This window comes from Phacochoerus africanus, chromosome 5 (genome assembly GCF_016906955.1).
Source record: "Phacochoerus africanus isolate WHEZ1 chromosome 5, ROS_Pafr_v1, whole genome shotgun sequence".
NCBI lineage: Eukaryota > Metazoa > Chordata > Mammalia > Artiodactyla > Suidae > Phacochoerus > Phacochoerus africanus.
In genome coordinates this window covers 102,230,136-102,247,983 of record NC_062548.1, presented here as the reverse complement: position 1 = coordinate 102,247,983, position 17,848 = coordinate 102,230,136, and the positions used below count along the sequence as shown (strand labels likewise).

Genomic DNA, 17,848 nt, shown 5'->3' with positions numbered 1-17,848 from the left:
AGCAATGATGGATCCTTAACCCACTGAGCGGGGATAGGGATTGAACCTGCGTCCTTGTGGATACTAGTCAGATTCGTTTCTGCTGTTTCACGATGGGAACTCCCTTCTTCTTTTGAGGCCTGGGTAGCTTTATGGTTGTAATTCAAATTAAATATGTAAATTTAAAATTAGTTGGAAGAAAATATTGAATGCAAGGGTGATTTAATCTACTTTAATAACCAAATAGAAAATGAACTTTGTAATGAATTTTTTGAATTTTATTTGTAGAAGAAGTTGAGGAAGAATCTGAAACAACGATTGAGGCTGACTTGACCGATAAACAGAAACATCAGTTGAAACATAGGGAACTCTTTTTGTCACGCCAATATGAATCTCTGCCTGCAACACATATCAGGTAAGAATCTTTTAGAAGTTGATTTGAAGTACTCAGTAATATTGTGCCTATTGGAAAAAAAGCAAACAAACCATCAGTTCCCATTGTGGTTCCAGCAGGTTAAGGACTTGTCTCTCTGTGAGGACGCAGGTTTGATCCCTGGCCTCGCTCAGTGGGTTCAGGATCCCATGTTGCCCCAAGCTGTGGTGTAGGTTGCAGGTAGTGTGGCTTGGATCCAGTACTGGTGTGGCTGTGACGTAGGCCTCAGCCGCAGCTCTGATTCAACCTCTAGCCCAAGAACTTCCATATGCTGTAGGTGCATGCTTGAAAAAAACGAAGCAAAGCTAAACTGGAACAATCCTCCCCACAGTCTTGCTCTTCATTATGTAAGCTTATCTTAGAAATGTATAGTTTGTATTAACATTTTAAAGCCCTGCAAATGTTCTGCAGTAAAGTAACCATGTTAGCTTTGGTTTAATCCAGATGCTTAATTTGTTTAAGTATCTGTTAACATCCCTCAGAAACAGTGCCTAGTAGACACCATTTGGGGAAATGCTGGTCTTCTCTAGATTCCTAGAAAATTATCTAGTCATTAGAATCCAAAAACTAGAGCTCAAGATCTGGTTCCCAGGCAGGTCTTTCAACCTTGTAGGATACAAAGCTTGTATTTGTCTTGTTTTGTTTTATCTTTTTAGGGCTGCACCCTCGGCATATGGAGGTTCCCAAGCTAGGCATCCAACTGGAGCTACAGCTGCCGGGCTACACCACAGACACAGCAATGCCAGATCTAAGCCATGTCTGCGACCTACATCACAGCAACACCGGATCCTTAACCCACTCAGTGAGGCCAGGGATTGGACTTGCAACTTCATGGTTCCAAGTCAGATTTGTTTCCGCTGAGCCACAATAGCAACTCCTAAAGCTTGTATTTTTTAATTTTTCGGTCGTGCCCATGGCATGTGCAAATTCCTAGACCAGGGATCGAACCCATGCCACAGTAGCAATCTGAGCTGCTGCCATGACAACACCAGATTCTTAACCTGCTGCACCACAAGGGAACTCTATAAGGCTTTGTATATTTGGAGGACCTCTGGAATGAAAACTGTATTCTTTGTAACTCACTCACTTGTATCTCTTATGTGTTAATAGATGTAAAAGAGGAATCTAGTCCCTGGTTTGTGGTTTTGGGAGCATGGTGGAGGTCTTTTATGATCTGGAAGGAGTAAGATTTAAGCACAGATATGTTTGAGCTCTTTCTCAGTGCTGTCTGTAATAGGTATAACAAAATGTTTGAACTCAAAGGGAAAACTGCAGAAGGAGTTGGCATTTACTCAGCCTTCAAGAGACTGGGGGGGTATGTTTCAGGTAAAGGGAACAGGTGAGCATAGATGTGTGTAGAGAGTAGCATGTGTCCAGGGTGGTGGGTATCGGGGATTCAGTGTTTTTGTCCCCTCACAAGAAAAATTACCCTTCAGGGAGATCTTGCTGTGGCGCAGGGGATTAATGATCTGGTTCGTCTCTGTGGTGGCACTGGTTCCATTCCTGGCCTGGTGCAGTGGGTTAAGAATCTGGCGTTGCTGCGATTGTGGCTCTGGCTCTGGCTCAGATTCGATCCCTGGCCTGGGAATTTACGCATGCCTCAGTTGCAGCTGAAAAAACAAAACAAAACAAATTCCTTCAGCTTTTGCTCACCATCTTTTTATAGTGTTTGTTTTTGCTTTTTAGGGCCACACCTGTGGCATATGGAGATTCCCAGTGTAGGGGTTGAATCAGAGCTGTAGCTGCTGGCCTACACCACAGCCACAGCAACTCAGGATCTGAGCTGCGTCTGTGACCTACACCACAGCTCATGGCAATACCAGATCCTTAACCCCCTTAGCGAGGCTAGACTCAAACCCCAGTCCTCATGGATACTAGTCGATTTTGTTACCACTCAGTCACAACAGGAACTCTAAGACTTTTTTTTTTTTATTTTTGGCTGCCCCGTGGCATATGGAGCTCCTGCATATCTGATCAGGGATCAGATCTGAGCTGCAGTCGTGACGTAAGCTGCAGTTGTGGCAGCACCACATCCACTGTGCCATGATGGGGATTGAACCTGCCTCTCAGTGCTCCCAAGACGATCCTGTTGTGCCACAGTGGGAGCTCCTGTTCACAATCTTTACTTCTTTTATTTGGCTATTTACTAGTCATGATTATCTTAAAAGCTATTTGTATATGGAAGTAAAACATACTAATTGTTTATTTGCAAAAATTGGCCCCTCTTCTTTAGCTCTGAATGTTGGTATTTAAGTCTGTCTTTTTTGGGCTCAGAAAGGTTTGGAGACTTCATAAAGCTCTGGTTTGGTCCTTATAACACACACACACTCCAACTCCTGGGACCTTTGTGCATACTTCTCTTTTCTGAAATGCACACAGAGGAGTTCCTGTCGTAGCTCATTGGTAAATAAACCTGACTAGTATCCACAAGGACACAGGTTTGATCCCTGGTCTTGCTCAGTGGGTTAAGGATCCGGTGTTGTGGAGAACTGTGGTGCAGGTCACAGACTCAGCTTGGATCCTGCCTGGCTGTGGCATAGGCCGGCAGCTACAGCTCCTCTTGTACCCCTAGCGTGGGAGTCTCCATGTGCTGTGGGTGCACCCTAAAAAAGACCAAAAAAGAAAAAAAGCAGAGAAGAAATGGAGACAGAGATCTTTGAAGGCAGGAAATGTATGACAGAGATACCATAATTCCTTTTTCTCCAAATATTTTCAGAGATAACTTGATCCTCCTCAATAGTTAACATCATGTCATTGCTTGATTTAGTTTTTTTAGGGGACACTGTTTGAATTGGCTCGAGTTAGTATGTTCTGTGTGACTTAGGTCCTTTGCTAGAAAAGATAAGCAGGCCAGTAATGTGGGAACAGTCATTTTAACAACAAATAAGGATATTTCAAGAAATATCATTGAGGAGGCTCAAGTTATCCCTGAAAAAATAGGGAAAAAAGAAATTCTGATATCTTTTTGCTCAAAGAGATGAAACATGAAAACATATTTTGTAATTTTCTTAAAGATGTATGTAACTAATAAATGCTAAAGAGCCACATGCATTTATTATTTAATTGGAAGAGGCTAGAATATAAAGATTCATTTTAAGCTCAAGAAGTTATGTGGCCAGTCATAAGACTCTTGCCAGAACAAGAATCTGACAAATGGTTTTAAAAATGTATCCAGAATACGCAAGTATATTTTTAATTTACCCTTCTGATAGCTTGGAATCTGTTTATAAGTAATGTTGGTTTCCTTTAACAGATTGCTTGGAATGGAAAAACTAGCAATGTATTTTTCATCTTCCATAAGGACTGAGAGAGTATATTGAAATGTAATTATCAAGACATCCCTTTGTTGAACATAGAAATCACATAGAATACATGATCATTCAATCACGTTGAACACATTTCCCAAGTATATTCTCAATTAGGGAGTTTACTAACTGCTTGTTAAATTCAGCAAGGCCCCCAGCTTGTAAACTTAAGAAGTTTGCCAGGTTGCAGTTCTTTTGAATTATGAGGAAGAGATGTAGACTGTTGAGGTTTTTATTTTTTGGGTTTTTGTTTTTTTTGTTGTTGTTGTTCTCCAAGTTGAGGGGGAGTAGTGCAGAGCCATATTTTCTCATCTGTGGCTCTCATTTTGAAACAGCTGAACGGAATTAGGGGCAAAATTCTTTGGCCAAAGCACGAAGCCGTGCTAACCAGCCCTCATGCTGCTGAGAACAAGTGCATGTTGGAGCGATCTTGACATTTTGCTAATGTTGAAGTTGTGCCCTATCTATTTGTGCTTTAACGGGAGAAAATTACTGAAGCCCCATTGTTCTTTGGCAGCAAAGAGGGGTAATTTGATAAATGCTGGCTTTTTATTCTCAGGGACTTTATCAAGTGCCCAGAATTTCACTGGTGATGTATGGAATAGAGGAGAAAACCTGACTGAGGCATCCCTGAGGTCCTTTGTAGTTTGTGAGCTATAATCTTTACTGGATGCTACAAACTTCTCAAAGTGGCAGGGAGGCAGCTCTTTCTTGTGATTCCACTGGGAAAGAACAAATATGACTGGTACAGTTCTGAGTAGAATCAGTGATTCACCTCTTATTTGTGAGATAGGTAGGATTTGAACATGAGAATTCCTTTGGAACATTTTTTTAGGGGGAAGAGGAGAAGAGTATGCTTCATGCATTGTGCTTTAGGCCATTAATAACAGATCATATGCTGCATGCACTGTAAAATTTATTATTATGCCAGCTGCTAGACCTGTCACAGTGTGTGTGTGTGTATTGTATATGTAAAATACTGTATTCAGTTATATAGAGCCAATGTTTATTGAACTTGGCTTTTAAAAATTGTGACATTTATTAAACCTCTGTGATAGGTGTTATTCCAATTTGCTCTACATGTAATTTATTTAATCTTTGTGATGTAGGTCCTGTTATTATCCCCATTTAACAGATGAGGAGACTGAAGCACAAACAGGTTAAATAATGTGTCAGTCTCACAGCTTTTAAATGGCAGGATTCAGAAATTGAATCCAGGGCGTTCCTGTCGTGGCTCAGCAAAAAGGAATCTGACTAGAATCCACGAAGACGTGGGTTTGATCCCTGGCCTTGCTCAGTGGGTTAAGGATCTGGCATTGTTGTGAGCTGTGGTGTGGGTTGCAGACTCGGCTTGGATCTGGTGTTGCTGTGGCTGTGGTGTAGGCCAGCAGCTGTACCTCTGATTAGACCCCTAGCCTGGGAACCTCCACATGCTTCAGGTGCAGCCCTAAAAAAAAGAAAAAAATTTGTATCCAAATTATGTGCCTGCAAATATACAAATTATGATATATACATGATTAAGTGTTAAAAGCCTCAGAGACAGGAAGCAAACTGTTCAGTAGCTTGTTGAATAGGTAGGTTCTTTGATTTTCTATTTTTTCTCCATCATTTTTCTATTTACTCAAGTCAAATGGGCAGAATGAAATTAATACTGACTTAAGCAGAGTTCCAGTTGTGATGCAGTGGAAACAAATCTGACTAGTATATGTGAGGATTGAGATTTGATCCCTGGCCTCACTCAGTGGGTTGCGGATCCAGCGTTGCCCTGAGCTGTGGTGTAGGTTGCGGACGATGCTCAGATCCCAAGCTCCTGTGACTGTGGCTTAGGCTGGCAGCTGTAGCTCCGATTCGACCCCTAGTCTGGGAATTCCATAAGCCACAGGTATGGCCCTAAAAAATGAAAACAACAACAAAAATGCCTGATTTAGGCATATAAACTATACTAATTATTACACAGTGTTGGAGATATAGGGAACTACCTACTTGATTGGGTGCCTAAGTTTATGGATGTGTTTTATATGTGGTCTAGTGTCATTTTTTCTCTCGTCTTGAACACAAAGAGCCTGGCTTTTTAAAAGCTGCTAATTACAGCCCTGTATGTGTAGTTGATTAATGCCTCTTCACAGCCTCTGGTGCAGCTAGTTAGTCATATTTAAACAGAGCCAATCTTTTCCTGCTTGCCAACCTTGGGATCTGGATCACAGCCTTTGAAGTTATGCTTCATTGTGTCTTAAAAGCATTTCCTCAGGTACCTGTTGATTGTTGGCCTCACTTTGTCCTACGGCAGTGGCATTTGGACTGAGTGGTTTGTTCTCCAAGTCTGGTTATGAGGAGTGAGTGGTTGTTGTTAGAACTCGCACTTGCTAAGGGCATCACCAGTGAGGATCCTGGTTCCTCATTGCTTACCCTTGACCATGCTTTTTAAAAAAGTCTGTTGAAACTCTTCTAGAACCAAAAAAAAAAAATTTTTTTTTTTTAAAATTCTATGGCCACGCCCATGGCACATGGAAGTTCTTGGGCCAGGGATTGAACCTGAGCCACAGGTACAGCAATGCTGGATCCTTAACCCACTGTGCTAGGTCAGATAACTCCCTCCTCTGCAGAGACCCATGCAGCTGCAGTTGGAGTCTTAACCCACTGTGCCATAGCGGGAACTCCTCCCAGAACCTAAATTTAATGTCAGTAGTAGAATAGGTCTTAAAGACATAGGTGGACATAGTGTTCAAGCAGTCTCTTAATGGCAGAGGGCTTCAGGTTGGTGTTCCAGATTGTAATCATCATCACCATAGTCACCATTACTGCTCCATGGAATGCTGCTTGCAGCTCTAGCTCACAGTGAACTTTTCTTGGTTTAAGTGATGCAGTGTTGCTTCTACATTGTCTCCTCACCTCCAAAATGAGGAGCTTTCTTCACTCAGAAGAGTTGAGCAGCTTATAAAAATCTTGGGTTTTGTGTTTAACTTATCTAGATTCTTCAGGTCAAACATCTAGAGTATAAGATTCTAGAAATTCAGTATCTTTTTTTTCTTTTTCCTGCCTGCTCTGGTACCCAAGGTAGTCAGAATTTGAAGCTTTTGTAGTTTTTGTATTATTTTTGTTCTTTAAGGAAACAAAAGTCAGCAATAGATAGTAGAATAATCTCCTCTCAATTATTGCTGACCTTAAATGAAGTTTGAGATTGAGAATTAAAGATTAATATATTGAGTTACAGGTTGCTTAGGACTCCGAGGGAGAATGACTTAGAGTCAACATCAAGGTTTTCCATTGAGGTCTAGGCTGCACAAAGGAAGTCTCTCTCTCTCTCTCTCTCTCTCTCTTTTTTTTTTTTGTCTTTTTGCCATTTCCAGGGCCGATCCTGTGGCATATGGAGGTTCCCAGGCTAGGGGTTGAATCAGAGCTGTAGCAGCCAGCCTACACCACAGCCACAGCAACGCTGGATCCTTAACCCAGCGGGATCTGAGCCGCGTCTGCAAACTACACCACAGCTCACGGCAACGCTGGATCCTTAACCCACTGAGCAAGGCCAGGGATCGAACCTGCAACCTCATGGTTCCTAGTCAGATTCATTAACCACTGAGCCATGATGGGAACTCCAGGAAGTCTCTTTTGTATACGTGTTATTCATCACCAAACACAATGAATTTATGAGCCATATACAGCAACCATGAGAAAGGGAGAAATGGAAGTGTTTAACCAACAAGAGGTATTTAGGGGACAGAATACTATAGTTGTTGTCTCCTTCCCTGCTCCTTTTTTTGGGCAATGGCTTGATGTGGGATCTCAGTCCCCAGACCAGAGGTTGAACCCAGGCTGCAGTGGTGAGTGTGCCAAATTCTAACCACAAGGCCACCAGGGAACTCCCACTATAGTTCTTAACACCCATTTTTTTTTTTTGTCTTTTTGCCATTTCTTGGGCCGCTCCCCGCGGCATATGGAGGTTCCCAGGCTAGGTGTCTAATCAGAGCTGCAGCCACCGTCCTACGCCAGAGCCACAGCAACGCGGGATCCGAGCTGCGTCTGCAACCTACACCACAGCTCACGGCAACGCCGGATCGTTAACCCACTGAGCAAGGGCAGGGACTGAACCCGCAACCTCATGGTTCCTAGTTGGATTCGTTAACCACTGTGCCACGACGGGAACTCCTTAACACCCATTGTTGATAAGGGTGGGGAAATAGAGAACTCATCAAAGATTCGAGTATTAGTATAATCAGAAAAATCAAATTTTAATGTGTGTGTATCCTTTGACCCAGCAATTCCACATTTTTTATTTTATCTTGTAGAGGTTCTCATACAAGTATGTAGAAATATGTATACTGATACGTTTATCGCAGAATTGTTTTATTTTTAGTTAATGATTTTTTTTGAGAGTAAATGAGATCATTTTCATTCATAAGGATTAATCTGCATCACAAAAGTTTTAATATCAGAATGTAAGCTTTCACTTTTCATTTTCATGGCTTTTCTATATTTCCATTTTTTCTGAAATGAAAACACATTAGATATATTGTAGAAAAATATTATTTAAAAATTTGCACATTTGGACATTAGAGAGGGAAAATGCTATTTTTCGTTCATTTTAATTACCCTGCCTTGCCTGACATCCTGGCTGGTTTTGATGAAGACAGAATAAATGGAAGTCTACTAAAAAGTGAACTCTTCTTTATTCTTCCTTCACCAGTAGTAGTTAAGTAGTAACATTAGCTACTATTACCATTTGACAGAAGACCTGTTTCCAATTTAGGGGTACATTTTTCAGATGTGTTTATTGCAAAAATGCCAGATTTCCTTCAAGAATTATTTTGTCAATTTCTATTCCCACTGCAATATATTATGAATATCTCCGTTTTGCTGTTTTGTTAACATCACTGCATATTAAAATTTAAAAAGAAACCTTTTGTTTATTTTCTGATGGTGAAATAATAGTATTTTATTGTTGAAATGAGGAAATTACAAAAAAAAGACACAGACACATACTCTTCGTCACACACACACACTCACTCCACCCAGCAGCACTGACATTTTGCTATGTGTTCAGTGTTTTTCTTTTCTAACCTTATATGCATTCATTGCATTGGGCCACGCATTGTTGGCATTTACTTGGAATGGCAGAGGAGCTATACTGCTATGTGCAGCTTCCTGTCTTATTAAGTAGTGCTTACTCTTCAGTGCCTCTGTTGTCATCTTTGCTCTTTCTAGGTTCATTGGCTTGTTTTTAAATATGTGAGAGTATGGTTGCAAAATGAATGATGGAACAGCAGGAGAAGGGGAGGAGGACAGTTCAAATAAAGTCTGGAAAAATTCCATTATTGAGACATTAACAGACATATATATATATACGAAGGAGCAGGATGAATCTAGAGGAAGAACACTTTGTTACTCAGACAGAGTGCTCATTCAGAAACCAGTCCCAGTGTCACTGTCTTGGAATGGGCGAAGATTCCAAGATCATGAAGATAGTCTGTGTTTTCTTGAAGTTTTAGTGTTTCACCTTTTGTATTGAAATCTGTGTTATGTATATGGTGTCAAGAGGGGTCAATTAGAAAACTAAAAAGATAGCATTTATACTATCATTAAAAAGTATCAGACATCTAGGAATAAATCTAAAAAAAGATATCTACAAAAGGGGGAAAGATGTGAAAAACTCTACACAAAAACTACCAGTATTGCTAGAGGAATTAAACACATAAACATGTAAATGCCTGACAATATGTCAGTTTTTCCCAAATTGATCCAAAGATTCAGTGTAATTACAAAGAAGAGCTTAGCAGGGTTCTCTCTCTCTCTCTCTCTCTAGTAAATAGAAAAGCTGATTCCAAAATTTATGGGAATGGAAAGGACTAAGATCAGTGAAAACAAGTTTTCAAAGCCTATTTTGTATACTCCTGAGTGTATCCCTAGACCCATTTAGAAGAAATCAAAACTATTTTCATAACAATGGTAAGTTCTTATTTGCCTTTTCCCTGTGTTGATTTTGCAAATGAAAAGTCATGTGCAAAATCAAGGTAGGTAAATGGCTGGCACCTTAGCAGGAGAAAAGTCAGTATCACTAACTTTTTAAAAATTAGTCGTATGCATTTGCACTTAAAAAGAGAAGGGGAAAGAGAGAAAAGGGGGGGGAAAGAGACAAATTCCACATAAGAATATTCTTGGCAAAACTGTACAATTTATTTCTTTTAATAAATCTCAACTGCCTTTCTTTTTAAAAGGAGGAATAACTCATACAATATCAAATTAACCATTGTATACAGGGTATAATTCAGTGGCATTCAGTATACTGAACATTGTGCAGCCCTCTCCTCTCCCTTGTGTCAGGAGGTTACACATCTTCATTTTATGATGTACTTAAGTCACATTGTTATGTCGTACCCCTTAAACTTATATAGCACTGTATGTCAATTATACCTCAATAAAACTGGAAGAAAAAAAAGAAATCACACATCTTTTTAATGTTTCTGTGTGCTGAAATGGGAAGTATGTGTAAATCTTTACTGTATATGGAATTGGGATGGTCATCTTGAGAAAAAGCTCACGGGCTCATTTGAAATGTGAACTGAACTGGCTACCTTTTTCATGGAACACCATTTTTACCTGAACTAACCACTGAGAGATGAACTGTGTTTGTTTATTGTCTTTTTAGGGCCACACCCATGGCATACGGAAGTTCCCAGGCTGGGGGTCAAATTAGAGCTATAGCCAATGGCCTACACCACAGCCACAGCAACTTGGGATCTGAGCCACGTCTGTGACCTACACCATAGCTCACGGCAATACCGGATCCATAACCCACTGAGTGAGGCCAAGGATCAAACCCACATCGTCATGGGTTCTGGTTGGGTTCCTTACTGCTAGGCTGTGAAGGGAACTCCGAACTATAGTTATTTATCTTAGAGAATGTTCCATGTGCACTTGAGAAGAATGTGTATTCTGTTGACTATAGTTATTTAGATGTATTTGATGGATGTTATTTGAAAATGAAGTAAACTGCTCATGTGAAAACCTAGTTGTCTACTAAGCCAGGCATTGAAGAGATTTGCAAAGATGTAAAACAATGCCACATTCTCATTTTTTGGTGGAAAATATAGTAATTATTCATAACAAATATTTGCTAATGTAAAATGTTTATTTTTATTTAAATTAATGTTAAATTTTTATTACTTTTAAAAATTAAAGTATAGTTGATTTATAGTGTTGTGCCAGTTTCTGCTGTACAGCAGTGATCTAGTCATACACTCATATGTGTTCCTTTTCTTATATTACCTTCCATCACGGTCTATTCCAAGAGATAAGTTTTTAAATCATTTTTCATTTCTAACATGGTAAATTTTTTTTTGTCTTTTTGCCTTTTCAAGGGCCACTTCCCCCGGCATATGGAGGTTCCCAGGCTAGGGGTCGAATTGGAGCTGTAGCCACCGGCCTACACCACAGCCACAGCAACGTGGTATCCAAGCCACGTCTGCGACCTACACCACAGCTCACGGCAACGCTGGATTGTTAACCCACTGAGCAAGGCCAGGGACCGAACCCGCAACCTTATGGTTCCTAGTCGGATTCGTTAACCACTGCGCCACGACGGGAACTCCCTAACATGGTAAATATTGATAGATATAATCAAGATCAGGGGATCTTGAAACCAAAAAGTTTGAAAACCATTGATAATATCAGTTTTGAAGAACAAAAATGTTAGAGGCATATATATATATATATAATTTGATATTAAGACACTTGTTCAGTTGTAATAATTAATGTAGGCAGTACTGGTGGGCGGATTGAGAAATAAACCAGTGGGACTGAGTAGAAAAGCCTGAACAGGCTCACATATATGGTACAGCTTGATAATTGATGAAGGCACTGTTGCGATGTAGTGGAGAAAGGGTGATCTTTTCAGTATGCGGTACCAAATCAATTGGATGGCCCTAGGGGAAAATAAATGAAGGCTTTCCTTTGTGTGTCTCTCTCCTCCCCCCCCCCCCTGCTATTTTTTGTTGCTGAATCAGGAGTTTCATTTCTCACAGTTTGGATTTTGCTGATTGTACCCCTGTGGTGTTCGTGTTCAACCATGTTCCCCTGTCCCTCATATTTCCTGTGAACTGGTGATAGAGGATGTGGTTTCCTTCTTCTCTTTCTCTCTTCTTCCCTTTGTGGGGAAGAGGGAAGTAGAAGAGAGGAAAACTTCACAGGTGGTGGTGTATATTAGGAAGTATATAATCTCTTGGATGTTACTGGCATTTGATGCTTATTGCCTGGAGTTCCATTAATCACAGTTGTTAGAGAGTGATGATATTCTAATTATAATGTTCCCTTTTCATATAGTAGTTGGAAGGCTTCCATGCTTTTGGGTCTGATTCTTAGTTTTAGGGGTTTTTTTTGGTCTTTTTTTTTTAAGGGCCGCACTTGCGACACATGGAAGTTCCCAGGCTAGGGGTTGAATTGGAGCTGCAGCTTCGGGCCTATGCCACAGCCACAGCAACGCCAGATGCAAGCTGCATCTTTGACATATGCTGTAGTTTGCAGCAGTGCTGGATCCTTAACCCACTGAGCGAGGCTAGGGATCTAACCTGTATCCTCATGAATACTAGTCAGATTCTTAACCTGCTGAGCTGCAGTGGAAACTCCTAATTTTAGTTTTATGTTTTTGTGTATAACAACTTACAGCAGAGGTCCTCAGCTTTATCAGACTCAACCTATCTTTTACATATTTAAAAAATACTTTTCTATGCTATTCTGGAATGAAATTAATAGATAATTTATTATTACACATGTAATACATAATTTCACTTACTAAACCCGTTGTCCTCAAACATCTGTTGTCATGGAAAGTAGTCTTATACATATAGATTCTCCATACTGTGCATATTAACCTGTTTCTTCCTTCTTTTAAATCTTAGAATTCTGTTACGCATTGTATCTTGAAATACTAGTAATGCTTCAATGTGAGGGTGTTTGTTAGACCATTTCAATTGGAAGATATCCATCTTCTTTTATAGCTGGCCATTTTTTTTCCTAATATTTCTTTCATTTTTTCTCTTTCTGAGTATTTTTGGTCTTTTTTTTTTTTTGTCTTTTTGTTGTTGTTATTGTTGTTGCTATTTCTTGGGCCGCTCCCGCGGCATATGGAGGTTCCCAGGCTAGGGGTTGAATCGGAGCTGTAGCCATCGGCCTACGCCAGAGCCACAGCAACACGGGATCCGAGCCGCGTCTGCAACCTACACCACAGCTCACGGCAACGCCGGATCGTTAACCCACTGAGCAAGGGCAGGGACCGAACCCTCAACCTCATGGTTCCTAGTCGGATTCGTTAACCACTGCGCTACGACGGGAACTCCTGGTCTTTTTTTTTAATGTAGTGTAGTGTTTTGGTTTGTTTTTGTTTTTTGGTCTTTTTGCCTTTTCTAGGGCCACTTCCCCCAGCACATGGAGGTTCCCAGGCTAGGGGTCCAGTGGGAGCTGTAGCCACCGGCCTACACCAGAGCCACAGCAATGTGGGATCTGAGCTGCATCTGCAATCTACACCACAGCTCACGGCAATGCTGGATCCTTAACCCACTGAGCAAGTCCAGGGATCGAACCCACAGCCTCATGGCTCCTAGTCGGATTCGTTAACCACTGTGCCACAACGGGAACTCCTAGTGCAGTTTTTAAAAAAATTTTTTGAGGTAACGCTGATGTCTAATATCATATAATGTTCATGTATACAATGTTATATTTCACCTTCAATATACACTACTGTGTGCTCACCCCAGGAAATTTAGTTTCCATCTGTCACCATATAGTTGGTTTCCTTTACCCATTTCACCCTCCTCTGGCCCTTTCCTCTCTGGTAACCACTATTTTGTTCTCTGTATCTGTGTGTTTGGTTTGTTCATTTATTTTGGTTTTTGTTTGTTTGATTCCACACATGACTGAAATTATACTGTATTTGTATTTCTCTAACTTACTCATTTAGCATAATACCTTTAAGGTCTATCCATGTTGTTGTAAATGGCAAGATTACATCATTTTTTATGACTAATATTTTATTGCCTATATATCCTACGTCTTTATCCATTCATCCATCGGTGGATACTTTGAGTATTGCTATGTTTTGACTATTGTCAATAATGTTGCAGTGAACAAAGCAGGGTACATGTATTTTTTTTGAATTAGTGTTTTCGTATTCTGTGGACAGCCACCCAGAAATGGAATAACTGGATTGTATGGTAATTCTATTCTTAACTTTTGGGGAATCCCCATACTATTTTACATAGTGGCTGCACCAGTTTAAATTCCCTTAAACTGTGTATGAAGTTTCCCTTTTCTCCACATCCTCACTGACAGTTTTTTTTTTTTTTTTTTTTTTTTTTGCCATTTCTTGGGCTGCTCCTGTGGCATATGGAGGTTCCCAGGCTAGGGGTCCAGTCGGAGCTGTAGCTGCCAGCCTACGCCACAGCAGCAGCAACGCCGGATCCTTAACCCACTGAGTTAGGCCAGGGATAGAACCCACAACCTCATGGTTCCTAGTTGGATTCATTAACCACTGCGCCACAACGGGAACTCCTCTTCTCCTTTTTGAAAATGGCCATTCTAATACATCTGAGGTGATAATCTCATTGTGGCTTTGATTTGCATTTGCCTATTAATTAGTGATATTGAACATCTTTTCATGTGTCTGTTGGCCATCTATATGTCTTCTTTGGAAAAATGTCTCTTTATCCCCTCTGCCGAGTTTTTACTTGTTTATTTTTATATTTGATTTATGTTTTATTAATTTCTGCTATACAGCAAAGTGATTCAGTTGCACATGTATATTCCTTTTCATGTTATTTTCCGTTGTGGTTTATCACAGGATATTGAATATAATTCCCTGGGCTATACAGTAGGACCTTGTTTCCATCCTACATATAATAATTTGTATCTGCTAATCCCAAACGCCCACTCCATCCCTCCCCCATCTCTGCCCAGTTTTTAATCAAGATTTTTTTTAATTGCCTTAATCCTAGCTCTTTTAGATTATCTGTCTGCTGTTTTTTTTTTGTTTTTTTTTTTGGTTTGGTTTGTTTGTTTTTGGTTTTGAGCTAAATCTTTGACTTTTATCTTCCAGTCCCTCTAGTGATTTAATTGTGCCAACCATATTTTAAAATTTCAGAGCCTCTTTTTTTGTCTTGATTGTTCTTTTTCAATGCATTCTATTTTTGTTTTATGAATGCACTGTTTTCACAAATCTTTTAGAAATTCTGATTGTATCTTCAAAGTTCTCTTTATTGCTTAAACCACCTGTGTTTCCTCTAGGTTCAGTTTTTCATTTTTTTTTAATCTATCTTTTGTGCTCTAATCTTTCCACAAATGTTAGATGATTCATAGCTGTCTGTAGTTTTTTAAAACTAAGGGAATAGAAAAGCTGACCAGGAAGTTACATTTATATGGACAGACTGCTGGTAAACTTCTTCTATTAGAATGTGGAGCAGGCTTTGCTTTGCTTTGCTTTTTAGGGCAGCATCCGTAGCACATGGAGATTCCCGCACTAGGGGTCATTATGGAGCTGCAGCTACCAGCCTACGCCACAGCCACAGCAGCGCTGGTTTCAAGTCACGTCTGCAACCTACACCACAGCTCTTGGCAATGCTGGATCCTTAACCCACTAAGTGAGGCCAGGGATCGGACCTGCATCTTCATGGATACTAGTCCAGTTCGTAACCCACTGAACCACAATGGGAACTCCAGGAGCAGACTTTTCTAGGTTCTGTTCTTAAGACTGGATTTTTTTTTTCCATCTCTCTGTCTCTGTTTCTCTCTTTTTTTTTTTGTCTTTTGTCTTTGTTGTTGTTGTTGTTGCTATTTCTTGGGCCGCTCCCGCGGCATATGGAGGTTCCCAGGCTAGGGGTTGAATCGGAGCTGTAGCCACCGGCCTACGCCAGAGCCACAGCAACGTGGGATCCGAGCCGCGTCTGCAACCTACACCACAGCTCACGGCAACGCCGGATCGTTCACCCACTGAGCAAGGGCAGGGACCGAACCCTCAACCTCATGGTTCCTAGTCGGATTCGTTAACCACTGCGCCACGACGGGAACTCCTGTTTCTCTTTTTAAAAAGCCTATAGCACAGGGTATTCCCAAGGCAATCTCCCATCTAAATACTAACTAGGTCCAATCCTGCTTAGCTTTTGAGATCAGATGAGATTGGGTATGTTCTGGATGGTATGGTCATAGACAAGACTGGAGTTTTATTAGGCCTCTGCTAGGTAGATCAGTTTCATGTTCTCTAGCATCAGCTCTCTTGATGCATGGTTTGGACTTTGTCTTAGAATTGTTTTCTCTTGTCTGATTGTATAAAGTAAAACCACCAGTACCATGTTTAATAGTGATGTATAAAGCGGGCATTTGTGCCTTATCCCTGATCTTAGTGGAAATGTCTCTAGTGTTTCCCTGTTAAGTGAACTGTTTGTTCATCCTAGAATTTGGTCTGCTGTGCTCAGCCTCTCTTATCTGTCTCTGTCTTCCAGAATTTTCTGAAATTTTATTTAATTCTGAATTCTTTCATGTGCTGATGGTTGTTTCATTTTAGTGATTTTAGGTTCTTTTGTTTCTAATGCTCTTGCTGTTAAGGCATCTTAAAAAAGAGGTGATAAACACCTGGGCCTTTGCCTGTCACTAATTCATTATTATTGCGTTGGAACTCTAAAAATCTTCCCCTGCCCCACCACTGAAATGCTGTTAAACGTCTTTAAGGTCACTGAATAAAAAAATACTTTACAATATTAGGATTTATCTCTCTGTGTCTCTTTGTAAAACTAAGTTATCAAATTATTTTGAAAATGTGTTATGACTCTAAGTTATTCAGCATTGAAAAAAACATTTCCATGCATTTCAGAAGGTATAATCTGGAAATTTTTTGGTTCATGCTTTACCTAGAGTTATTAATTTTTGAAGGTAGAATTTTTCTTTAGGTGGTCATATGTATCAGAAACTAATAAATGAACAGAACATGCCTAGCTTTATGTACACTTTTTTAAAAACAAAAATATGTTCCAGTCACTATGCTGTGCAGCAGAAATTGACACAACACTGTAAATCAGCTATACTCTTTAAAGAAAAAAAAATGTTCCAAAGGCTACCAAGCTATAGTTAGTAGATAGGAGTTGATGGGAATAATTGCCATTGTGAGTTTATGAGTTAACTCTGATTGGGAATGCTCTCCCTGGTTTGGATTAATGCTTGGAGTAACCTGGGATCCAAAAGCAGTGAATGATGGAGCAGTCCTTTTACTTGTCAGGATTATAGAAAACCTCTTAAAAATTTGAACATTTTGGGTGGCAGGGGGGAATATAAAATATTGACATAGTTCAGAAATCAAAATATGGAATAAGCAATAAAATGTCTTGCTCTTGTACAGTCCCATAGCCCATCAATGTTTCTAGAATCGTATATTTATTTCTAGAAACATTTTATCCATATAGAAGCAATGAGGCGTGTGTTTGGGTCTTTAAGTAAATTGTAGAGTAAATTATGATACTGTTATGTTGTGCTTTTTAAAAGAAATATCTTGGGTATAGCTCCATATCATATAAAGATCTGCATCATTCATTCCTATGGCTGTTTCATTTTTCTGATTTATTTAATCCTAGTTGATGGATATTTGCTTCATTTTACTCTTTTACTATTAGAAATAAATGCTACAAAGAACAAACTTGTGCATAGGTCATTTCGTACATGCATAATTGTGAGAATGTGTATAGAATAAATTGTAACAGGCAGAATAGTTGAAGTATCTTAGTATGCTTCCTGTAGTTTGCATTTCCTTCTTTGTATTTCTATACTGATCAAAGCAGGGAGATTGAACTGAAAGGATTCGTAACTTGTAACTTTAATTTATGGTGTCTGTCTTAAGGCCTTTTTTAAATCTTCAAAGAAAACAAATTTTTACGGTCTTATGTTTACTGATAAATAAGTGGTAATTCTAACTTTTAAGTATATAAGTAATAAAATGGAATTCCATGGATTTCCCTGGTGGCCTAGTGGTTAAGGATCTGGTGTTGTCAGTGCTGTGGCTTGGGTCACTGCTGTGGGAAGTTCATTCCCTAGTCTGAGAAATTCTACATGCCACAGGAGTGGCCAAAAAAAAAAAAAAAGTTCTCCACCGTGGATTAGCAGTCTG

The 17,848-nt window shown here is 39.9% G+C and overlaps 1 protein-coding gene across 8 annotated transcripts in view; it reads left to right on the top strand.

Annotated features, from left to right (window-relative positions):
• Window positions 1–17,848, top strand: part of MTA3 (metastasis associated 1 family member 3) — a 229,128-nt gene that overhangs the window by 108,030 nt on the left and 103,250 nt on the right. For all 8 annotated transcript variants that reach the window (XM_047782189.1, XM_047782188.1, XM_047782186.1 and 5 more), the window contains exon 4: window positions 268–394. In XM_047782189.1, the coding sequence (XP_047638145.1) occupies window positions 268–394 (127 nt within the window). The remainder of the gene's footprint in view (window positions 1–267; window positions 395–17,848) is intronic.